The sequence below is a fragment of the Phacochoerus africanus genome, chromosome 11, assembly GCF_016906955.1.
Source record: "Phacochoerus africanus isolate WHEZ1 chromosome 11, ROS_Pafr_v1, whole genome shotgun sequence".
Lineage (NCBI taxonomy): Eukaryota > Metazoa > Chordata > Mammalia > Artiodactyla > Suidae > Phacochoerus > Phacochoerus africanus.
This window is the reverse complement of record NC_062554.1, coordinates 32,349,876-32,367,444: the sequence shown is the minus strand read 5'-3', so window position 1 is coordinate 32,367,444 and position 17,569 is coordinate 32,349,876. Positions and strand designations below refer to the sequence as shown.

The following is a 17,569-nucleotide window of genomic DNA, read 5'->3' as shown; positions in this document are numbered from 1 at the left end:
CAGTCTTGAAGCAACTTAGGAAAAAGGAGGATATATTTATCTAACTACCAAAGTGCAAAAAATTTAGTAATTTGGTCAACTCTTGCCTTTCAATGTTTTGGCTTTTGTCTATATAATAGCAAGAGTCTGGGCAAAAGAAAAAAAAAATGCAGGCAGAATCTTTTAAATAAAGCATTTAAAATATGTGAAAGTGGAGTTCCTGTTGTGGCTCAGTGGGAATGAACCCGACTAGCATCCATCAGGACGCAGGTTCCATCCCTGGCCTCGCTCAGTGTGTTAAGGATCTGGTGTTGTCATGAGCTGTGGTGCAGGTCGCAGATGCAGCTCAGATCCCAAGTTGCTGTGGCTGTGGTGTAGGCTGGTGGCTAAGCTCTGATTCTACCCCTAGCCTGGGAACTTCCATATGCCTAGAATGTGGCCCTAAAAAAAAAAAAAAAAAAAAAAAAAGTGAAAGTATCTAACGTTAAAAAACCCAAAAACCTCTCCAAAAACACTGACTTGAGGTTTTCACTTTTTATCTGCATAATTTTACACCTTAAATTTACAGATTTTGTGGTTATAGGCCCCACTTTTTATTAATATATTATTTAAGAATTTTAATTTTGAAATTAACACAAAAATATATAAAACACATATGCCTATTTTAATTAGAAATAATGAAGCTAATGTCTGTGTAGCCTCCTAGAATAAGACAATGAAACATTATCACAGCTTTGAGGCACCCTGGAGCTCCCTACCTGAACACTGTCCTGTGGATTGTACTCCCTTTCCCTTGCCCACCGAGGTAACTCACTAAATTGACTTTGTTTCTTCACAGTTTTAACACAACCCCCAAATAACATTGTTTAGTTTTGCATGTTTATGGGCTTTACATAAATGTTATTGTATCATCTTTATTCTCCTGTAATTTACCTTATTCTGCTCAAAATCATGTTATTTGGATTCATCCATGGTGATGTGTATAGCTGTAATTTGTTCATTTACCTGGGTGAATAGTGTTCCAGCACATGGATATACCATCTTTAGATGCTTTTAATTTATGGCTTTAAAACAATATAATCTCTAAATTCTTATACATGTCTCCAGATACACATGTACAGGGTTTTCTTTAGGGTATGCACTTTAACGTAAAATTGCTGGGTCGTAAAGTATGTTTATATTCAACTTATTAGGTGGTGGCAGTACATTTCCTAAAAGATTGTCACCGTTTACTTTCCCACTAACATTCTACACTAATTTAATGCTGCACATCTTTGCCAACACATTGCAGGCTTTTAAACTCATACATATCTGAAGAGTATTTATCTCATCATTTTATTTTGCATTAATAAACAGATTTTGCATTACTGATGATGTTGAATATCTATCAATATTTTTGTCATTTGCATTTTATTGTCATTTGCATTTTGTTGTGAAGTTTTGGTTCAAGTTTTCCCCTCTATTTTTCTACTGAGTTGCCTTTTTTTCTTATTGATTTATAGGAGTTCTTTATATATATTTTGTATGAGTTCTTTTTCTATGCATTATAAATATTTTCTCTCATTTGGTGCCCTGTCTTTCATTCTTTTAATGAGTTTTGATATGAAGAGAATTTTTAAATTTTAATATAGTCAAATTTATTATTTTTCTCCTCTATGGATTATGCTCCTTTTGCTCTATTTAAGAAATCCTTCCTTATCCTAAGTTTAGAAAATATTTTCTTATATTATCTCCTAAAAGCTTTATATTTTTTCACACTTAATCTTTAATCACTCTGAAATGATTTTCATGTATGTTTTTTGATAGTTCAATTTAATTTATTTCTATTTGGTATCCAATTGTTCCAATATGAACTGACAAACAGCTTGTTTCGAAATGACCCCATAAGTTGTTCATAGCTATCTGGAACCCAAGGACAGGTTCTCACCCCCATGTAAGAGGGGTTTTACCTAAATTCAATCAGTAGCTAATTTTCCCAGAAAAAAAGTCTGCAATTTCTCACATTGGGATTCCAATCACGTTTATCAGACCAGTTTATATTGTCCCACAGCTCTTAGATCCTCTGCTCTGGTATTTTCCTTTAACCTTTTGATTTTCTTTCTTGGTGTTTCAGTTTGGAAACTTTCTCTCACTTATCTTCAAATTCATCAATTCTTTCCTCAGCTCTGTTGAGAATACTGACAAGCCCATAAAATACATTTATGTTTTTGTTACAATGTTCTTATTTCTCACATTTCTATTTGACTTTTTGTATGGTTTCCACATCTCTGCTGAAATTCTTTTTTTTACTTTTATTTTTTTATTTTTAATGATTTTTATTTTTTTCCCCATTATAGCTGGTTAACAGTGCTCTGTCAATTTTCTACTGTACAGCAAGGCGACTCAGTCATACATTTCTTTTTGTCACATTATCATGCTCCATCATAAGTGACTAGATATAGTTCCCAGTGCTACACAGCAGGATCTCATTGCTTATCCATTCCAAAGGCAATAGTTTGCACCTATTAACCCTAAATTCCCAGTCCATCCCTCCCTCTCCCCCTTGGCAACCACAAGCCTGTTCTCCATGTCCATGATTTTCTTTCCTGTGGAAAGGTTCATTTGTGCTGTATATTAGATTCCAGTGATATCATTTGGTATTTGTCTTTCCCTTTCTGACTTACTTCACTTAGTATGAGAGTTTCTAGTTCCTTCCATGTTGCTGCAAATAGCATTATTTTGTTCTTTTTTATGGCTGAGTAGTGTCAGCTGAAAGTCTTTATCTCTTTATACTTGTAGTCTCTCCCATGTTGTCCACCTTTTCCACTACAACATATTAGTCATAGTTATTTAAAAGTACTATCTGATAGTTCAAAGGTCTAGGTCATTTCTGTGTCTCAGTCTGTTGCTCACTTTGTCCCTTGACAGTGAGTTTTTTCCCTTGCTTTTTTTTTTTTGTCTCATAAATTTTAGTGGACTTATGGATAAAGGTTGGACTCGAATAATGGATATCGGGATAAATAGTATGTGCCTAGAAATGGGCATATACTCTATTATGCCCATTATGTCTTTTCTATCAGACAAAGACAGATTGTGTGTGTGTGTGTGTGTGTAGTTAAACAACTTAGGAATTGAGTTAGGTTTGGGTTTTACTGTTGCTATGGTTACCTTCAGTACATCAATGGTTTCAAAATCCTCTAGTGTTATTTTGTGCTTCTGTAGCATCATGGAGGTTTTTTATTCCTTCAATTTTCCTGTTCTGCTTTCAGCCTTCCTTTTTTGCTTTCCTGTGTATCTGCACAATATGAGACTCTCTCTATTCTCTTGCCTTTCTCCAGATAATTTCTATTGCTTGTTATTTGGTACTTGCTGGCCTTGTGATGGGGGAATAGGGGAGTTTTTCCATTGTCCTGGTCCAATCTGAGTCTTAGGTATGTCCTCTATGCCTTAGTCATCTTGTTCCTCCTTCCCATGGCAGTAAACTTTGCCTTATATCTTTGGTGGTTTTGTATAAGACAATTTGTGCCCCTCCTCCAACAGAGGGATATCTCTAATGATCTGGGCCCATGCGTCCTTCTTCTCTCTTCTCCAAGAGTAGAAGCTTATTTCCTTTACCTCTCCTACCCCCACTAAGTCTTCACTTGTGCTCTGGGGGCAGTTACGAAGTTTGTTGCTTCTGACCCAGTACCTTATAACCTTTATCCTGTAGGAGAGAAGGTTCTGCATGGGACTTCATACCTTTCCTACAGTTGTGACTGCTCCCCTTTTCCAGGTCTGCACCACTGAGGGAGGATTTCTCTGGTCTCCTGTGGTGCTCCCTCTTTTTCTCATGAACACAGTGTAGGTTCACAAAGAATTTGGGAGTAGTGTGAACTCTTCTTGTGTTTGTAGCTTCCAGGGGTTTTATGTTCTCATAATAGTTCACATTTATCCTTTAGCAATTTCCTAAAAATTTAAGCATAATTCCTAATATCAGCTTGTATGGAACCTGGCTTTTCTTTACCCCATATTCTGCCATAGGGGAGTCAATGGTCACATCATGTCTCTCCTTGGAAACTCCTGTCTTTCCTTGGATATCAGGCTACTTGGTTGTGCTGTGATCTCAGCTTTTTAATGGGTTCAAGAAAACCTATATTTTTGTTGTTTCTCTGTTTTTTCTTATTTTTAGTGTGATTGATACATTCCAGCCCTCTACTTTTTAGGCAGAAGTGGAATATATACACAGTAAATACACATATATTTATATATGTGGATTATATATGAATAATATATATATGAAAATACATATATACTAGTGATTCTTAATCACAGGTGATTTTTTTTTTTTTTTTTTTTTTGCCACACGGGACACTTGGCAATGTCTGAAAACACTTGTCATGATGGGGAGGTACTATGGCAGATTCTGGTGAGATGGCAGAGATGTTGCTAAACATCTTACAAGGCATAGTACAGCCCTTGACAACAATTACCTCACCCAAAATGTCTGTAATGTCCAGGTTGGGAGACACTGATAAGTACACACATACTTAATTTTTTTTTTGTCTTTTGTCTTTTTAGGGCCATGCTGGAGGCATATGGAGGTCCCCAAGCTAGGGGTCTAATTGGAGCTGTTGCTGCCGGCCTATGCCAGAGCCATAGCAATGCCAGATCTGAGCCACATGTGCGACCTACACCACAGCTCATGGCAACGCAAGAGTCTCAACCCACTTGAGCAAGGCCAGGGATCGAACCTGCAACCTCATGGTTCCTAGTTGGATTCGTTTCTGCTGCACCACGACAGGAACTCCATACATAAAATATTTTTATTGTTATTCATGTCTAAATACTTTAAAATTTCCACTGTGGTTAATTTTTCAGAGCATTGGTTTATTTAGAAAAAAAAATTTTTTGAAGGCCACACCCTCAGCACATGGAAGTTTCTGGGCCAGGGACTGAATCTAAGCCACAGCTGGGACTCAAGCTTCAGCCATGGCAATGTCAGATCCTACCACAGACATATTTCATTTTTCAACATCTAAAGTTAATCTATACCTTTATCAAATTCTTTAACAATACAAGAATCCTGGTACACTTTAACATCATTTATGTTCTCTAATTTATGTATTATTTTTGATAGGCATTTAAATTCTATTTTTTTTCTTTGAAACACATGCTACTTTTTAAAAATTACATTTATTGTTTTACAGAATGTTTGCTAAAATTTACCCTCTCAGACTGTCCATCTAAGATTACTTTTGGTTTTCTGAAACACATTCTTTAGAATTTTTTTTTTTTTTCTTTTTAGGGTTGTACCTGCGGCATGTGGAAGTTCCCAGGATAGGGGTCGAATCAGAGCTACAGCTGCTGGTCTACGCCACAGCCACAGGAACTCAGGATCCGAGCTGCATCTGTAACCTACACCACAGATCACGGCAATGCTGGATCCTTAACCCACTGAGCGAGGCCAGGGATTGAACTCATATTCTCATGGATCCTAGTCTGGTTTGTTAGCCACTGAGCCATGAAGGGAACTCCCTAGAATTTCTTTTAGTAAGAGACTGCTGTTGACAAAAGCTCTTAAAAGAGTTACATCCTACACAGACATACAGAGACAGAGAGGTGAAAAAACTTTGCATCTTCTCCCCTTATCTACTTAATACTAAAATTTAAGTTACACAAGATTTTTCCACCCCTTTCTCTCTCTGGGTGTGTGTGTCTGTGTAGGATGTAGCTCTTTGAGAGGCTCAACTTTAGGGTGGGAGGATCTTCTATGATACTACTCATCTTAGGTAGGCAATAGATTTTTGTCTCCTGTTTCCATTTTTCTGTAAGGCTATGAAAAGCAAAGCTCAGTTTCACTCTGTGGGTTAAATATTTTCAAGACAAAAGCTCATAGCAGCACTCTCCTTCTCATTCTAGGTTCTTATCTATATTTAGTTCCTGATTTTAAGAATTTTTTATATTCCTACAAGCTCATTGCTATATTTAAGATTTTTAAAGTACTTAATCCTGAATTTATTGTTGTTTTTGATAGAAGGTCAGTACAGATACCTAGCCTGCCACAATGCTGAAATGGAAGTATACACAACACATTCCCAAAAGACAGTTAAGCCTGCCAATGAAATTGGAATGATCGTAAATGACATGAATACAGTATACCTGAAATAGTACGGTATATTCAAGTAAATTCTTAACTGTTATGTACTTGATTCAAGTAGGTGATAATTTGCATATATTTTCTATTTTTATTTTCAACTTTTGAAGTTTAAATTAAAATTGTGCAAGTACAAAAAATAACATTTCTTACATAACGTGTTTTTCTATACTTACAGTACAACCTTTCATTGAGACGATTAAGGGACTGTAGGATTTTCTGTTCTTCAGCTGATAGTGCACAGATGTTAAATCGTTGGGTCTTATTTAAAGCCAGGTTTGGCTTCGGTAGCTGCTTGTTATTCATGACAGTTAGAATTTCATCCTCAGGCACTGAAGCTTTCACTAGGCTCTCAGCCATCAAAAATTCAGAAGTACTGCCTGAAACTATAGAAACTTTACATTATCTATTCTTTGATCCCTTTTTATCTTTGGGATCAGCCCTTATACAGACTTCACTGACATATATCTCTGTTTCATTTCACAAACAGAAACCAGTAAATCTGTTACTTTGCATTTTATTTATCGGGATCTTCTATATCTAGAATTTTCTTATCCCTAATTAAAAAAAAGACATTCAAAATGATGGCAATGAGGTAATAAAAATTTCTAGAGTGTTACCTGAACTAAGGAAAAATATACATGATGTATATGTAGATTATTTTTGTTTTGTTTTGCTACTCATTGGTAGTGCAAAGAGAAGATGTAAATTGTCTTTATAATGGTAATAAGATGAGTTATAAATAAAAGAGTAAGGAGTTCCCGTCGTGGTGCAGTGGTTAACGAATCCGACTAGGAACCATGACGTTGCGGGTTCGGTCCCTGCCCTTGCTCAGTGGGTTAATGATCCGGCGTTGCCGTCAGCTGTGGTGTAGGTTGCAGACTCGGCTCGGATCCCGCGTTGCTGTGGCTCTGGCGTAGGCCAGTGGCTACAGCTCTGATTCGACCCCTAGCCTGGGAACCTCCATATGCCGTGGGAGCGGCCCAAGAAATAGCAACAACAACAACAACAACAAAAAGACAAAATAAATAAATAAATAAATAAAAGAGTAAGAGAAAAGGAACTTAAGGAAATTTTAGAAAATTAGATGATCAGCTAAACAGAAATGAAAGTGTATAAACTGACCAAATTAAATATAAGAACGTATGATCAAAGAAGCATCAAAGTCTTGAGAGAAGGGAAAGATGACTCAAATTATTTTTTTGCTTACAATCAATTTGGAATTTCACCTCACATCATCTATTTAAACAAATTCCAAGGAAGTTAAAGAATTAAATTTAATGAGTCAAACCATTAAAGCAATCTAGAGGGAAAATAAACTTATTTAAATTTCTGCATTGGGAAGTTTCTTTGAGTAATGGAGAAATCACCAGAAAAGAGTAAAGCCATGTTTATTTAAGGTCAGTCTTCCCTAATAAATTTTAAATTCTCAAGGCCAAGACTTTTGTAGGTTTTGTTCATTATTGTATATTCAATATATTTTGTTGCAGGCAGGAGACTAGCTCTCAATAATCATTTATTGAATAAAAAAATTTAAAATGTTTTGTATATGTAAAACTAAAACATAAGTGGAATAAAATGCAAATAATAAAGTAGTAAAAACACTTGTAACTAACATAAGGATCAGAATCCTTGAGTTTGCTGAAATCAGTAAAAAAAAAACCCCTAAACTCCAATATTTATAGAGAAAAAGAATATGAAGAAACAATTCACCAAAAATAATATACATACAGAAATAAAAAATTAAAAAAAAGAAATAATTAAGCATATTTATGAAGCATGTACAGGAGTTCCCATTGTGGTGCAGTGGAAACTAATCCGACTAGGAACCATGAGGTTTCGGGTTCGATCTCTGGCCTCACTCAGCGGGTTAAGGATCTGGCATTGCTGTGGCTATGGCTAAGGCTAGCAGCTGTAGCTCTAATTAGACCCCTAGCCTGGGAACGTCCATATGCTGCGGGTATGGCCCTAAAATAGAAAAAAAAGGGAAAAAAAGCATGTACAAAGAAAAACCAATAATATACCATTTTTTTTTTTTTTTTTGTCTGTCGTATAAGTAAATAATAGAAGTGATTCTACTTCAGGCTGGCATACACCCCAGAAGAATTTTGAATGATAATACTTTTCAGGAAAATTCTTTAGGAACATATATTTATTTAAAAGCCATAACAATGTTTATTTCCTTTGATCCAGTACTCATTTAATACATAGTTTCATTCAACAAATATTAATTGGCTGCCAATTACACGCCAAGTACTGTAACTTTAATTCTGTGAATATAAATACAGAAATATTGAAAAGCCAGGAAAAACTTGATGTAGAAAGATGTTCGATACATTACTATTTAGAATAAATAAAAACTAGCAACAACCTAAATGTTCAGGGTGGGGGAAATTCGGGTCCCAAATGGTGGTTTAAGAGTCATGTAATTATAAGTTCTTGGGAAAACATGTATAAGAACAACAACAACAAATCACTGGGAACAGAGCTAAGAGAAAAATGTTTAAACTAAAACATACCTTCTTCAATATTAGAAGTACCCCTTGTGGTTTGTTTTGGCTCACTTGAACTTAGCTGGACACTTTGTCCAAAATTCTATAAAGATAGAATATTAAATCAGAATATAATTCCATATTTAAAATGAACGATATATACTAACTTTAAAAAAACTTTTATTTACTGTTTATATTTTCAGCTATCACTGTTCATATAACATATATTTTCTTCTTTTTTTGGGGCAGAAATCAAGAGTTACTGGAATAAGGCTTTTGTACAATATCCACAGATTAAAAAATGTCTTATGTCAATTTTGGTAAATTTCCAGGTTGCAATATTGTTTTGGACATTTGGAAGAGGGAAGTAAGTTGGATGGCAATCAGAAGTACTAACTAAAGGGAGTTCCCTTCTGGCACAGTGGGTTGAGGATCCAGGACTGTCATTGCTGTGGCTTTGGTTATAGCTGTGGTGCAGGTTCCATCTCTGGCCTGGCAACTTCTGCATGCCACAGGGATGGCAAAAAACCAAAAACCAAAAAACAAAAAAAACCAAAAAACATGCTAATTAAAGGCAAGGTATCATTGTAAGGGTAATCATAATTACTAGCCAAAAGCTTCTAATTATGGCTAATGCCAAGAAGAGGTAGGTGTCTTAAATAACAAAAGTTAAAACAGAAATAGCTGCCTCAATGTTGCATAGAACTGGGAAAGAAAACTCTCAGAACACTGGCATACTGACTGTCCTTCCCTGGATATGGCCTGGATATGGTCTACTTCGATTCTTTACTCCCATTCTGTTCCATTTCAAGAAACGACTGCTTCTTTCAGATAAAATTGCTGGGCTATGACTATACTTAGCTTTTGTTCAGTCTAATTTGAAGAGTAACTGATGAAGGTTTCCACAACAGCCCTGCTTTGATAGTTCTCATAGCCTTGCCTGATCTCCATTATAGACTTGAGACAACCTGGACTGAGACCCTGGTACAAAGTGGCAATTGTGCTTTTTCTATCTTTCATTGACCTCTTTTAGATTCCCTCCATGTGGAAGTAGTAGTTGGGAACAATCAAATGTGATGAAATATATTTCCTAATACAATGTGACAGGGCTAGTGCTATAGTTACTGAATCCTTGTTTATGCTCTTGAGTAAAAACAAAATCCAACCCAAACTAAGCCCATAAAGCAAAACAAAATAATAAGGAAGAAAAAAATTAAACTTCAAAACATAGTTTTGATTCAGGAACAAGGATCTATTCTAAAGCTAACAAGACTTTGGAAGATGTGTAAGTGGTTTGTGAGTGGAAGATATGTATGTAAAAGTAAGTAAAGTTTCTGGGGAAAAAGATAGAAATGTATTCTAAAGACAAGAAGATAGAATGCGAAAGTGCAAGACACAGAAGAACAGAATAAGATCCAGAAAAATAAACATTAATTTAGAGAGGGCCCTAGTAACAGGCATTTAAAATTTAGCTTGTTCATTTTTTTTGTTATGACTATACACTTAATTTTAAATTGAATATATATTAATAAAAATAAAAACTAAAGATAAAAATTGGTTTACTGTATAGATTTTGAGATATTTGATGTGGACAACACAGAAGTTAAAAAGGACTTATTAGGCATTATTCTATTCATAATCAGGAAGTTATGTTTGTAATTAAGCACTATGTTATTTAAATAGTAGGAATATATTGGCAATGAGACTTTATTACATAAATAAAAATCTTAACTTTTATTTTGCTGATAAAATTAAATCATGGCCAGTCATTCTTCATGTTAATAATCTTATCCATATAAAAACAATAGTTCCTACAATACACAAATAGGACCCTCAACATTTAACTTGAGTATAAATTCTTCGTAAGGTACTCTATTTCCAGTTCTGCTAAAAAATCAGAAGAGGTGATTTAAGTAGAAATTCCAAGTGAAATGTGATTCATTCATCCATTTCTATTTTTTTTAATGTCTCAAATTCAATCCTTGGATCAAGTTAGACCCCTAGAATATGTCATAATTAGGTCATATTTACTTTGCTCTCAAAGAATCATCACCACTAATTTTAAATCAACATTATTATGCCTTTGATTTTTATTGAAGATCTCTATTTCAAACAGCAGATGAAATTCCTTATTAGTTGTTGACTGTTAATAAGAATATATCAATTATGAACTTCAAGGCCCCCTATAGAAGATCCTCAATAGAAAATATCTTTTAATACAGTTTACCTCAAAGTCATTACTCTGAGAACTATATAATACTTATTTTCTTTCTTGCCATGTCTTCCAGGAAGCTCAGATTCAAACTGGATATTGAAACTCATGGAAAAATATTAATCTTCAGGATGAGCAAACTTGCTTCCTTTCTCCATGGCTCACTCTTTTCTCTTTTTCTTTTTTTAAAAGTATATTTAAATAACTTTGTTGTGAATAACCTCCATTTCCCCCTAGAGTTGAATATAAATAATAACAAATAATGTGGTTTCTTAAAGTTGGTTAAAATATTCATTAGTAACTGATCATTTAGGCTAGCATAAGCACCTAGCATAGATAGTCCAGGCAGTTTCACAATGGCTTTGGCTATATTAATTTGTTGAGGTGCAGTTTACAGAAAGAGTATGGTCCTTTAAATACATCCTGATTTCCAAGTAAATTTCCAAGTAATTGAATAGAGATTTTCACTAACACTGTACTTACATTCATCTGCTCACTGTATGTCTGTCCTACAGATCCAGAGTTTTGTCTTTTTTGCTCTAAAAGATTTCTCTGCTTATTTTCAACAATTCGTTTTCTTCTTGTAACAGCAGAATCTTAAACAAATGCCAGGACAATGTCAAAATTTACACAAAGTGAGTAAAGAGTATATAGCCACTCTAAACTTCCAAGTTACCTTCAAACAGCAGAGAAAACCCTAAGTTTCATTCATTCAGTTGACAAACTTTTATTGAGCTTCTCTTGTGGTACTGCGCATAGCACAGTTAAGAGAGTTAAAATCTCTGCTTTTGAGGGGTTTATAGTTTAGAACAGTGACCTAAACACCAGGAGGATATAACACCAGAAGGATATAATTTTAACCAAAACTCAAACTACTAATCTTTACTAAAGCATTACATATTTAAAATTTTGTAGGATTCTTAAACAATGGAAAATTCTGGATATATTTATGCAATTATAGCTTCAGAAGAGATCTCAGAAGTTAACTAGTTCAACCTCTTACTCATAGATCTAAATCAGTAAGAGGTGGACATTCAACCTGTGCTTGAATGTTTAATAATGGGGAGCCACTGTCCCACGGGGTAGCCTTCTCCACTGCTGGTGGTTTTAGCTCAAACACTTTCTTATGCTGAGCTGAAAACATCCTTGCACTTTAAACCCCTTCATTTAGTTCTGTTTTCTCCTTCTTTACCTAATAAACTTTCAAATATTTGTACACAACTATTATGTCTCTTAGGTTTGAGTCCCTTTAATTGGTCTTTAGACCCAACCCCTCCTTCCAGAGCCCTGGTTTACTCCAGCTTGTTTATATACAGCCCTTAAAATATAGTGCCTAAAATAATGTAGAGTCTAGCAGTATTTCCAAATATCTGGTTATTATTGCCTAAAATTATATTAAGTTTTTAACAGCTATAGTAAACTTTCTTTTGGTTTAATTTTATGAGGATTTTCTCTCTTTCTCTTCTTTAAAGAACAGCTGTCAAGATCAATATCTTTCTTCTGTAAAATTAAAATAACTTCAAACTAAATATGTACAAGCAAGATGCAGGGAAAAAAAGACCACATTGTGAGTTTTATTCATCAACATGAGAGAAACTACAAATCACAACTGGCAGAAAATACATGCAACACATATAACTGATACAGAATCCTAGAATACATAAAAAACTTCTATCAATAAGGGGAAAAAAAAAACCGGAACCCAAAAAGCAGACATTTCACAGAAGAGGAAATGTAAATTGTTCACAAATATATGAAAAATGCTCAATTCATTAGTAATCAGAGCAATGCAAATAATTATAATTAGACAGTATTTTTCAATAATATGATTGAAAACATTAAAATGTCTATCAGAGTTTTGGTAAGCATGTAGTAAAGGGGACTTTCATATATTGCTCCAGAAAATAATTTGGCAAACCTATGGAAATACACTTAACCTAGCTGAAAATACACATATGCTATGACTCGGCAACATGTTCATCAGTAAATGTACAAAACTGTTCCTAGAAGCATTATTCATAAAAGCAAGAAACTGAAAGCAACCCAAATGTCCAGTAATAGAATGAAAACTTTTGTAGAATGTAATATAGCAATTTTAATAGAATGTAATAGAACAATGAATATGAATCAAGTACAGCTAAACCAATCAATAATATGAATTCCCAAACCAAATCAACTGAAAAAAAGCAAATCATAGAAGAATATAGATGAAATGGTTCCACTTATGAGTTATAAAACTAGGGAAATCTCAACAATATGTTGTTTGAGATACATTTATATGTGATAAAATTATAAAGAAAAACATGGAATAATTAAATACAATTGTATATAGCGTCATTTTGTAGAGAGGGGAATATAATTGAGGAGAGGCATGTGAGATTTCAAAAATAACTGAAATTACCTATTACCTAAACTAGTGATTACTTATTTCTAAAACTAGGACATTATTTTGTTACCATTATTTCTTTTTCCTTTTTTCTTTTTAGGGCCGCACTGCGGCATATGTAAGTCCCCAGGCTAGGGGCTGAATCAGAGCTGCAGCTGGACAGCCTATGCCAGGGCCACAGCAATGCCAGATCTGAGCCACGTCTGTGACCTACGTGGCAGCTCATGGCAACGCCATATATTTAACCTACAGAGCAGGGTCAGGGATCAAACCTGCATCCTCATGGATACTAGGCCTGGTTTGTTACTGTTGAGCCACAACAGGAACTCCTTGTACATTATTATTATTATTTGCTTTTTAGGGCTTCACCTGTGACATATGGAAATTGCCAGGCTAGGGGCTGAATTTGAGCTTTAGCTGCATGCCTATGCCACAGCCTCAGCAACACGGGATCTGAGCTGCATCTGGGACCTACACCACAGCTCACAGCAATGCTGGATCCTTAACTCACGGAAGCGAGGCCAAGGATTGAACCTGCATCCTCATGGATACTAGTTGGGTTCGTTTCTGCTGAGCTACAATGGGAACTCCATCCCTGTACATTATTTTGTATGTAACGTACATTCACAATTGAGGAACTTAAAGAGTATATATGAATGTAAATACATGATTATAGTTATTTCTGCTGAACTGAACTTTTATTTTGATTTATCATTTCAGTTAGTAATAATGATTTTTTTTTTTTTGTCTCTTTGCTTTTCCTGCGGCATATGGAGGTTCCCAGGCTAGGGGTCGAATTGGAGCTGCAGCCACCGGCCTACGCCAGAGCCACAGCAACACAGGATCCGAGCCGTGTCTGCGACCTACACCACAGCTCACGGCAACGCTGGATCTTTAATCCACTAAGCAAGGGCAGAGATCGAACCCACAACCTCATGGTTCCTAGTCGGATTCGTTAACCACTGCGCAACAGGGACTCCAGTAAAGATGATTTTAAATCTTCATGCTATTCTCCATCTTATTAATTACTTCCTTTGTTACTCTGTACTTTCCACAAATTGTATAGATAAATGTACTATTTAATAAATGTATATCACTGAAATATCTGTGGTTATTCAGAGTTTTAAAAATTAAATTAGGAGTTCCCTTCATGGCTCAGAGGTTAGCGAAACCAACTAGTATCCATGAGGATGCTGGTTTGATCCCTGGCCTTGCTCAGTGGATTAATGATTCAGACTTGCTGTGAGCTGTGGTGCAGGTCACAGATGTGGCTTGGATCCCGCATTGCTGTGGCTGTGGCCATGGCCAGCAGCTGTAGTTTCGATTCGACCCCTAGCCTGGGAACTTCCATATGCTGCGGGCGCGGCCCTAAAAAGCAGAAAAAAAATTAATTTATATTTTTCAGCTTTATTGAAATATTGACAATGTAACATACTTAAGTTTAAGATGATGAGTAGATACACACATATATTTCAAAATAATCACCGCAATAATGTTAACTCCATACCCTTACAGATAATTTTTTAAATAAGCACAATGGCTAAATCATTAAGAGCACAAATGCTAGAGAAAGAATGCCTGCTTTTAAATCCTGGCTATGACTTTATACTAGTTATGTGATTTACACAGTTTTTTTTTTATTAGCCCTCTCACTGCTTTGATTTTCCTCATTAAAAAAATGGGGAGTAATATCATTTCCTCATAGAGTTATTTGAGAGTTAAATTTATTTCCACACATCAAGTGCTTAGAATAGTGATTGACACATAATAAATGCTATCTAATTTTTACCTAGAATAATTCTCTTCAGTGTCTCATTACATTTCTGATCTCATGAAAACTGTATTTATTCTAAGAACATTGGAGCTGCAATACAACATCCTGGCTCTGCTTTCAACCATCTGTGTCATCTTGGGCTATATAATCTCACTATTATGTGTATCAATTTTCTCATCCATAAAATATGGGAGTTAAATTCAACTGCATCTTTGATCTTTTCTAGAAATTGATTTTTTTTCTCCTTGAAGGTATTTTTAATACTTCCTGGAAAAGAAAAAAAATGCATTTTTTTTTTTTTTTGCTTTTTAGGGCCGCCCCAGCAGCATAGGGAGGTTCCCAGGCTAGGGGTCCAATCAGAGCTACAGCTGCTGGCCTACACCACAGCATACAGCAATGCCAGATCCAAGCTGCATCTGCGACCTACACCACAGTTTATCACAATACCAGATCCTTAACCCATTATCAAGGCCAGGGATGGAACCCGCAACCTCACTGTTCCTAGTCGGATTCATTTCTGCTGTGCCATGACAGGAACTCCAAAAATGCATTCTTTTTGAAATCAGATTTCAAACTATTAAATATGTCAACATCATTTAGCTTTTTAAAAAACTGAAGTATAACAACCTATAGAAACATGAACAAATTATAAGTACACAGATTATATGGACACACCCAGATTGCACAGATATCCAAGTTAAGAAATAGAACATCACCAGCACTGAAAAAGCTTTCCTTATTACCTGGTTCCATATACCACCATCCATAGCTTTACCTATTCTTCAACCTGATAGAAATGGAACATAATATGCATTTTTAAGACTGGCTTCTTTTGCATAGATTATGGCGTGAGATTCATCCACATTACTGCTTCTCAGCAGTGGGTCATTCATTTTTATTGTTATCTCACTGGATGAATGAATTTCACTTTATATATTATAGTGTTGAGGAACATTGGAGATAATTCTAGATTATGGCTATAAGCTGCTATGAAATTTCTTGTACATGTCTTCTGTTTTACATATGAATGTCTCTCCCTCTTGTTCTTTCTCTCTGCCACACACACACAATCCACTGGTCTGGAATTGCTGGGTCATAGGATATATATATATTCAAATTTAGTAGATATGAGTTTTCAGGTGTTACATGTCTTTGTTAACACTTAGCATTGTATTTTAAAAACTTTAGCCATTCTGATGTATGTAGTTGCATCTAATTGTTTTAATATGAATTTTCTTAAGACTCTCAGGTTGAGATCATTTCCTATGTTTATTGACCATTTGGCTGTCCTCCTTTATGAAAAGATAATTTAAATATTTTGCCTTTGAAAAAAATTGATGTGATGGTCTTTTTGACATGTCACCTGTCTACAGTCCCCAGTTATTCAATCAAACACTAATGTGTTGCTGTGAAAATACTGTGTAAATATTATTAAAGTCTATAATCACTTTGCTTTAAGTAAATTGTTCTAGATAATCTGTGTGCACCTGATTCAATAAATTCAAAGGCCTCTAAAGCAGATTCTTTTGAGAGAATACAAAATTCTGCCTGAATGGCAATTTTAGTCTACTTCTGTGAGTTCTTGCTCTTATTTTTGGCCTGCCCTAAAAATTTCAGACTTGCCTAGACAGCCCCCCACATTCACATAAGCCAATCCATTGCAATAAATCTTAATATACCTTATTGGTTCTGCTTCTCTGATTTACCCCTAACTGTTATAATTGGGTTGTCTTTTTCTTATCCATTGCAAGAGTTCTTTATATATTCTGGATATGAGCTCTTTGTTGATGTTATGCATTATAAATATGCTCTTTCACTCTATAGTTTGTCCTTTCAATATCTTAATGGTGTTTTATATAAAAAAGTTTCTAATTTTATAGTACAATCATCAGTCTTTTCTGTAATGGTTAGTGCTTTTTGTGTCTGTATAAAAAATCTCTTCCCATCCCAAAGTCAAAATATACTCCCTATGTTATCTTCTAGAAGCATTTCTTTTTAACTTTTCATATGCATATATACAGTTTACTTGGAATTGACTTTTGTTCATGGTGTGAGATAAGGGTCATTTTTACTAATTAAATATAATCATTCAATTGACTCAGCACCATTTAATAAAAAGACAAGCCTTTTTCTCCCTACCTATGCAGTACCAGTTTTGCCAAAAATCAAACATTCAAATATATGGGTCTGTTTCTAGACTATTCTATTCCACTAGTGTAAAATATCCTGGTACAAATATCACATATATATCAAATATCAGAGAGAAGAATGTAAGTTAAATTACTGATTTTAGAAATAAAGGAGTTATAGATGTTGATGTAGTCCAGAATATGACAAAGGGAATGGGTACCTGAGGCAGAATGGTACAGAAATTGATTAGAAATGAGAAAGGATTGAGAGAGATCTGGGTGTTGGATGGTTCTTTCACATGAATGCCAAATAACCAGTATGTTGGCAGAGACTCTGCCAATAAAGAAAGACTGTGAATCAAATGTCAAAGTCATTTTCAGGGGAGGAATTACTTGCGAGGCCAGGAGTTGGCATAGCTGAATGGATTGGTCTCATGGGAATAAAGTTTTTCTGAGTGTTTTGCTGGAGAATTCTGGATATGCTA

General features: G+C 35.1%; 1 protein-coding gene across 10 annotated transcripts in view; it reads right to left on the bottom strand.

Annotated features, from left to right (window-relative positions):
• The window catches only part of CEP126 (centrosomal protein 126), an 83,422-nt gene that overhangs the window by 10,574 nt on the left and 55,279 nt on the right, over positions 1–17,569 (bottom strand). For 2 of the 10 annotated variants that reach the window (XM_047752839.1, XM_047752842.1), the window contains exons 7-9: positions 11,279–11,391; positions 8,611–8,686; positions 6,268–6,477 (exon numbers count right to left, since the gene is read on the bottom strand). The exons of 1 other annotated variant lie outside the window; for it this stretch is intronic. In XM_047752839.1, the coding sequence (XP_047608795.1) occupies positions 6,268–6,477; positions 8,611–8,686; positions 11,279–11,391 (399 nt within the window). Of the gene's footprint in view, positions 1–2,607; positions 3,904–6,267; positions 6,478–8,610; positions 8,687–10,747; positions 11,029–11,278; positions 11,392–17,569 lie in introns of those variants that run through there. 7 more of the 10 variants (XM_047752843.1, XM_047752844.1, XM_047752848.1 and 4 more) reach the window with 5 other exon arrangements.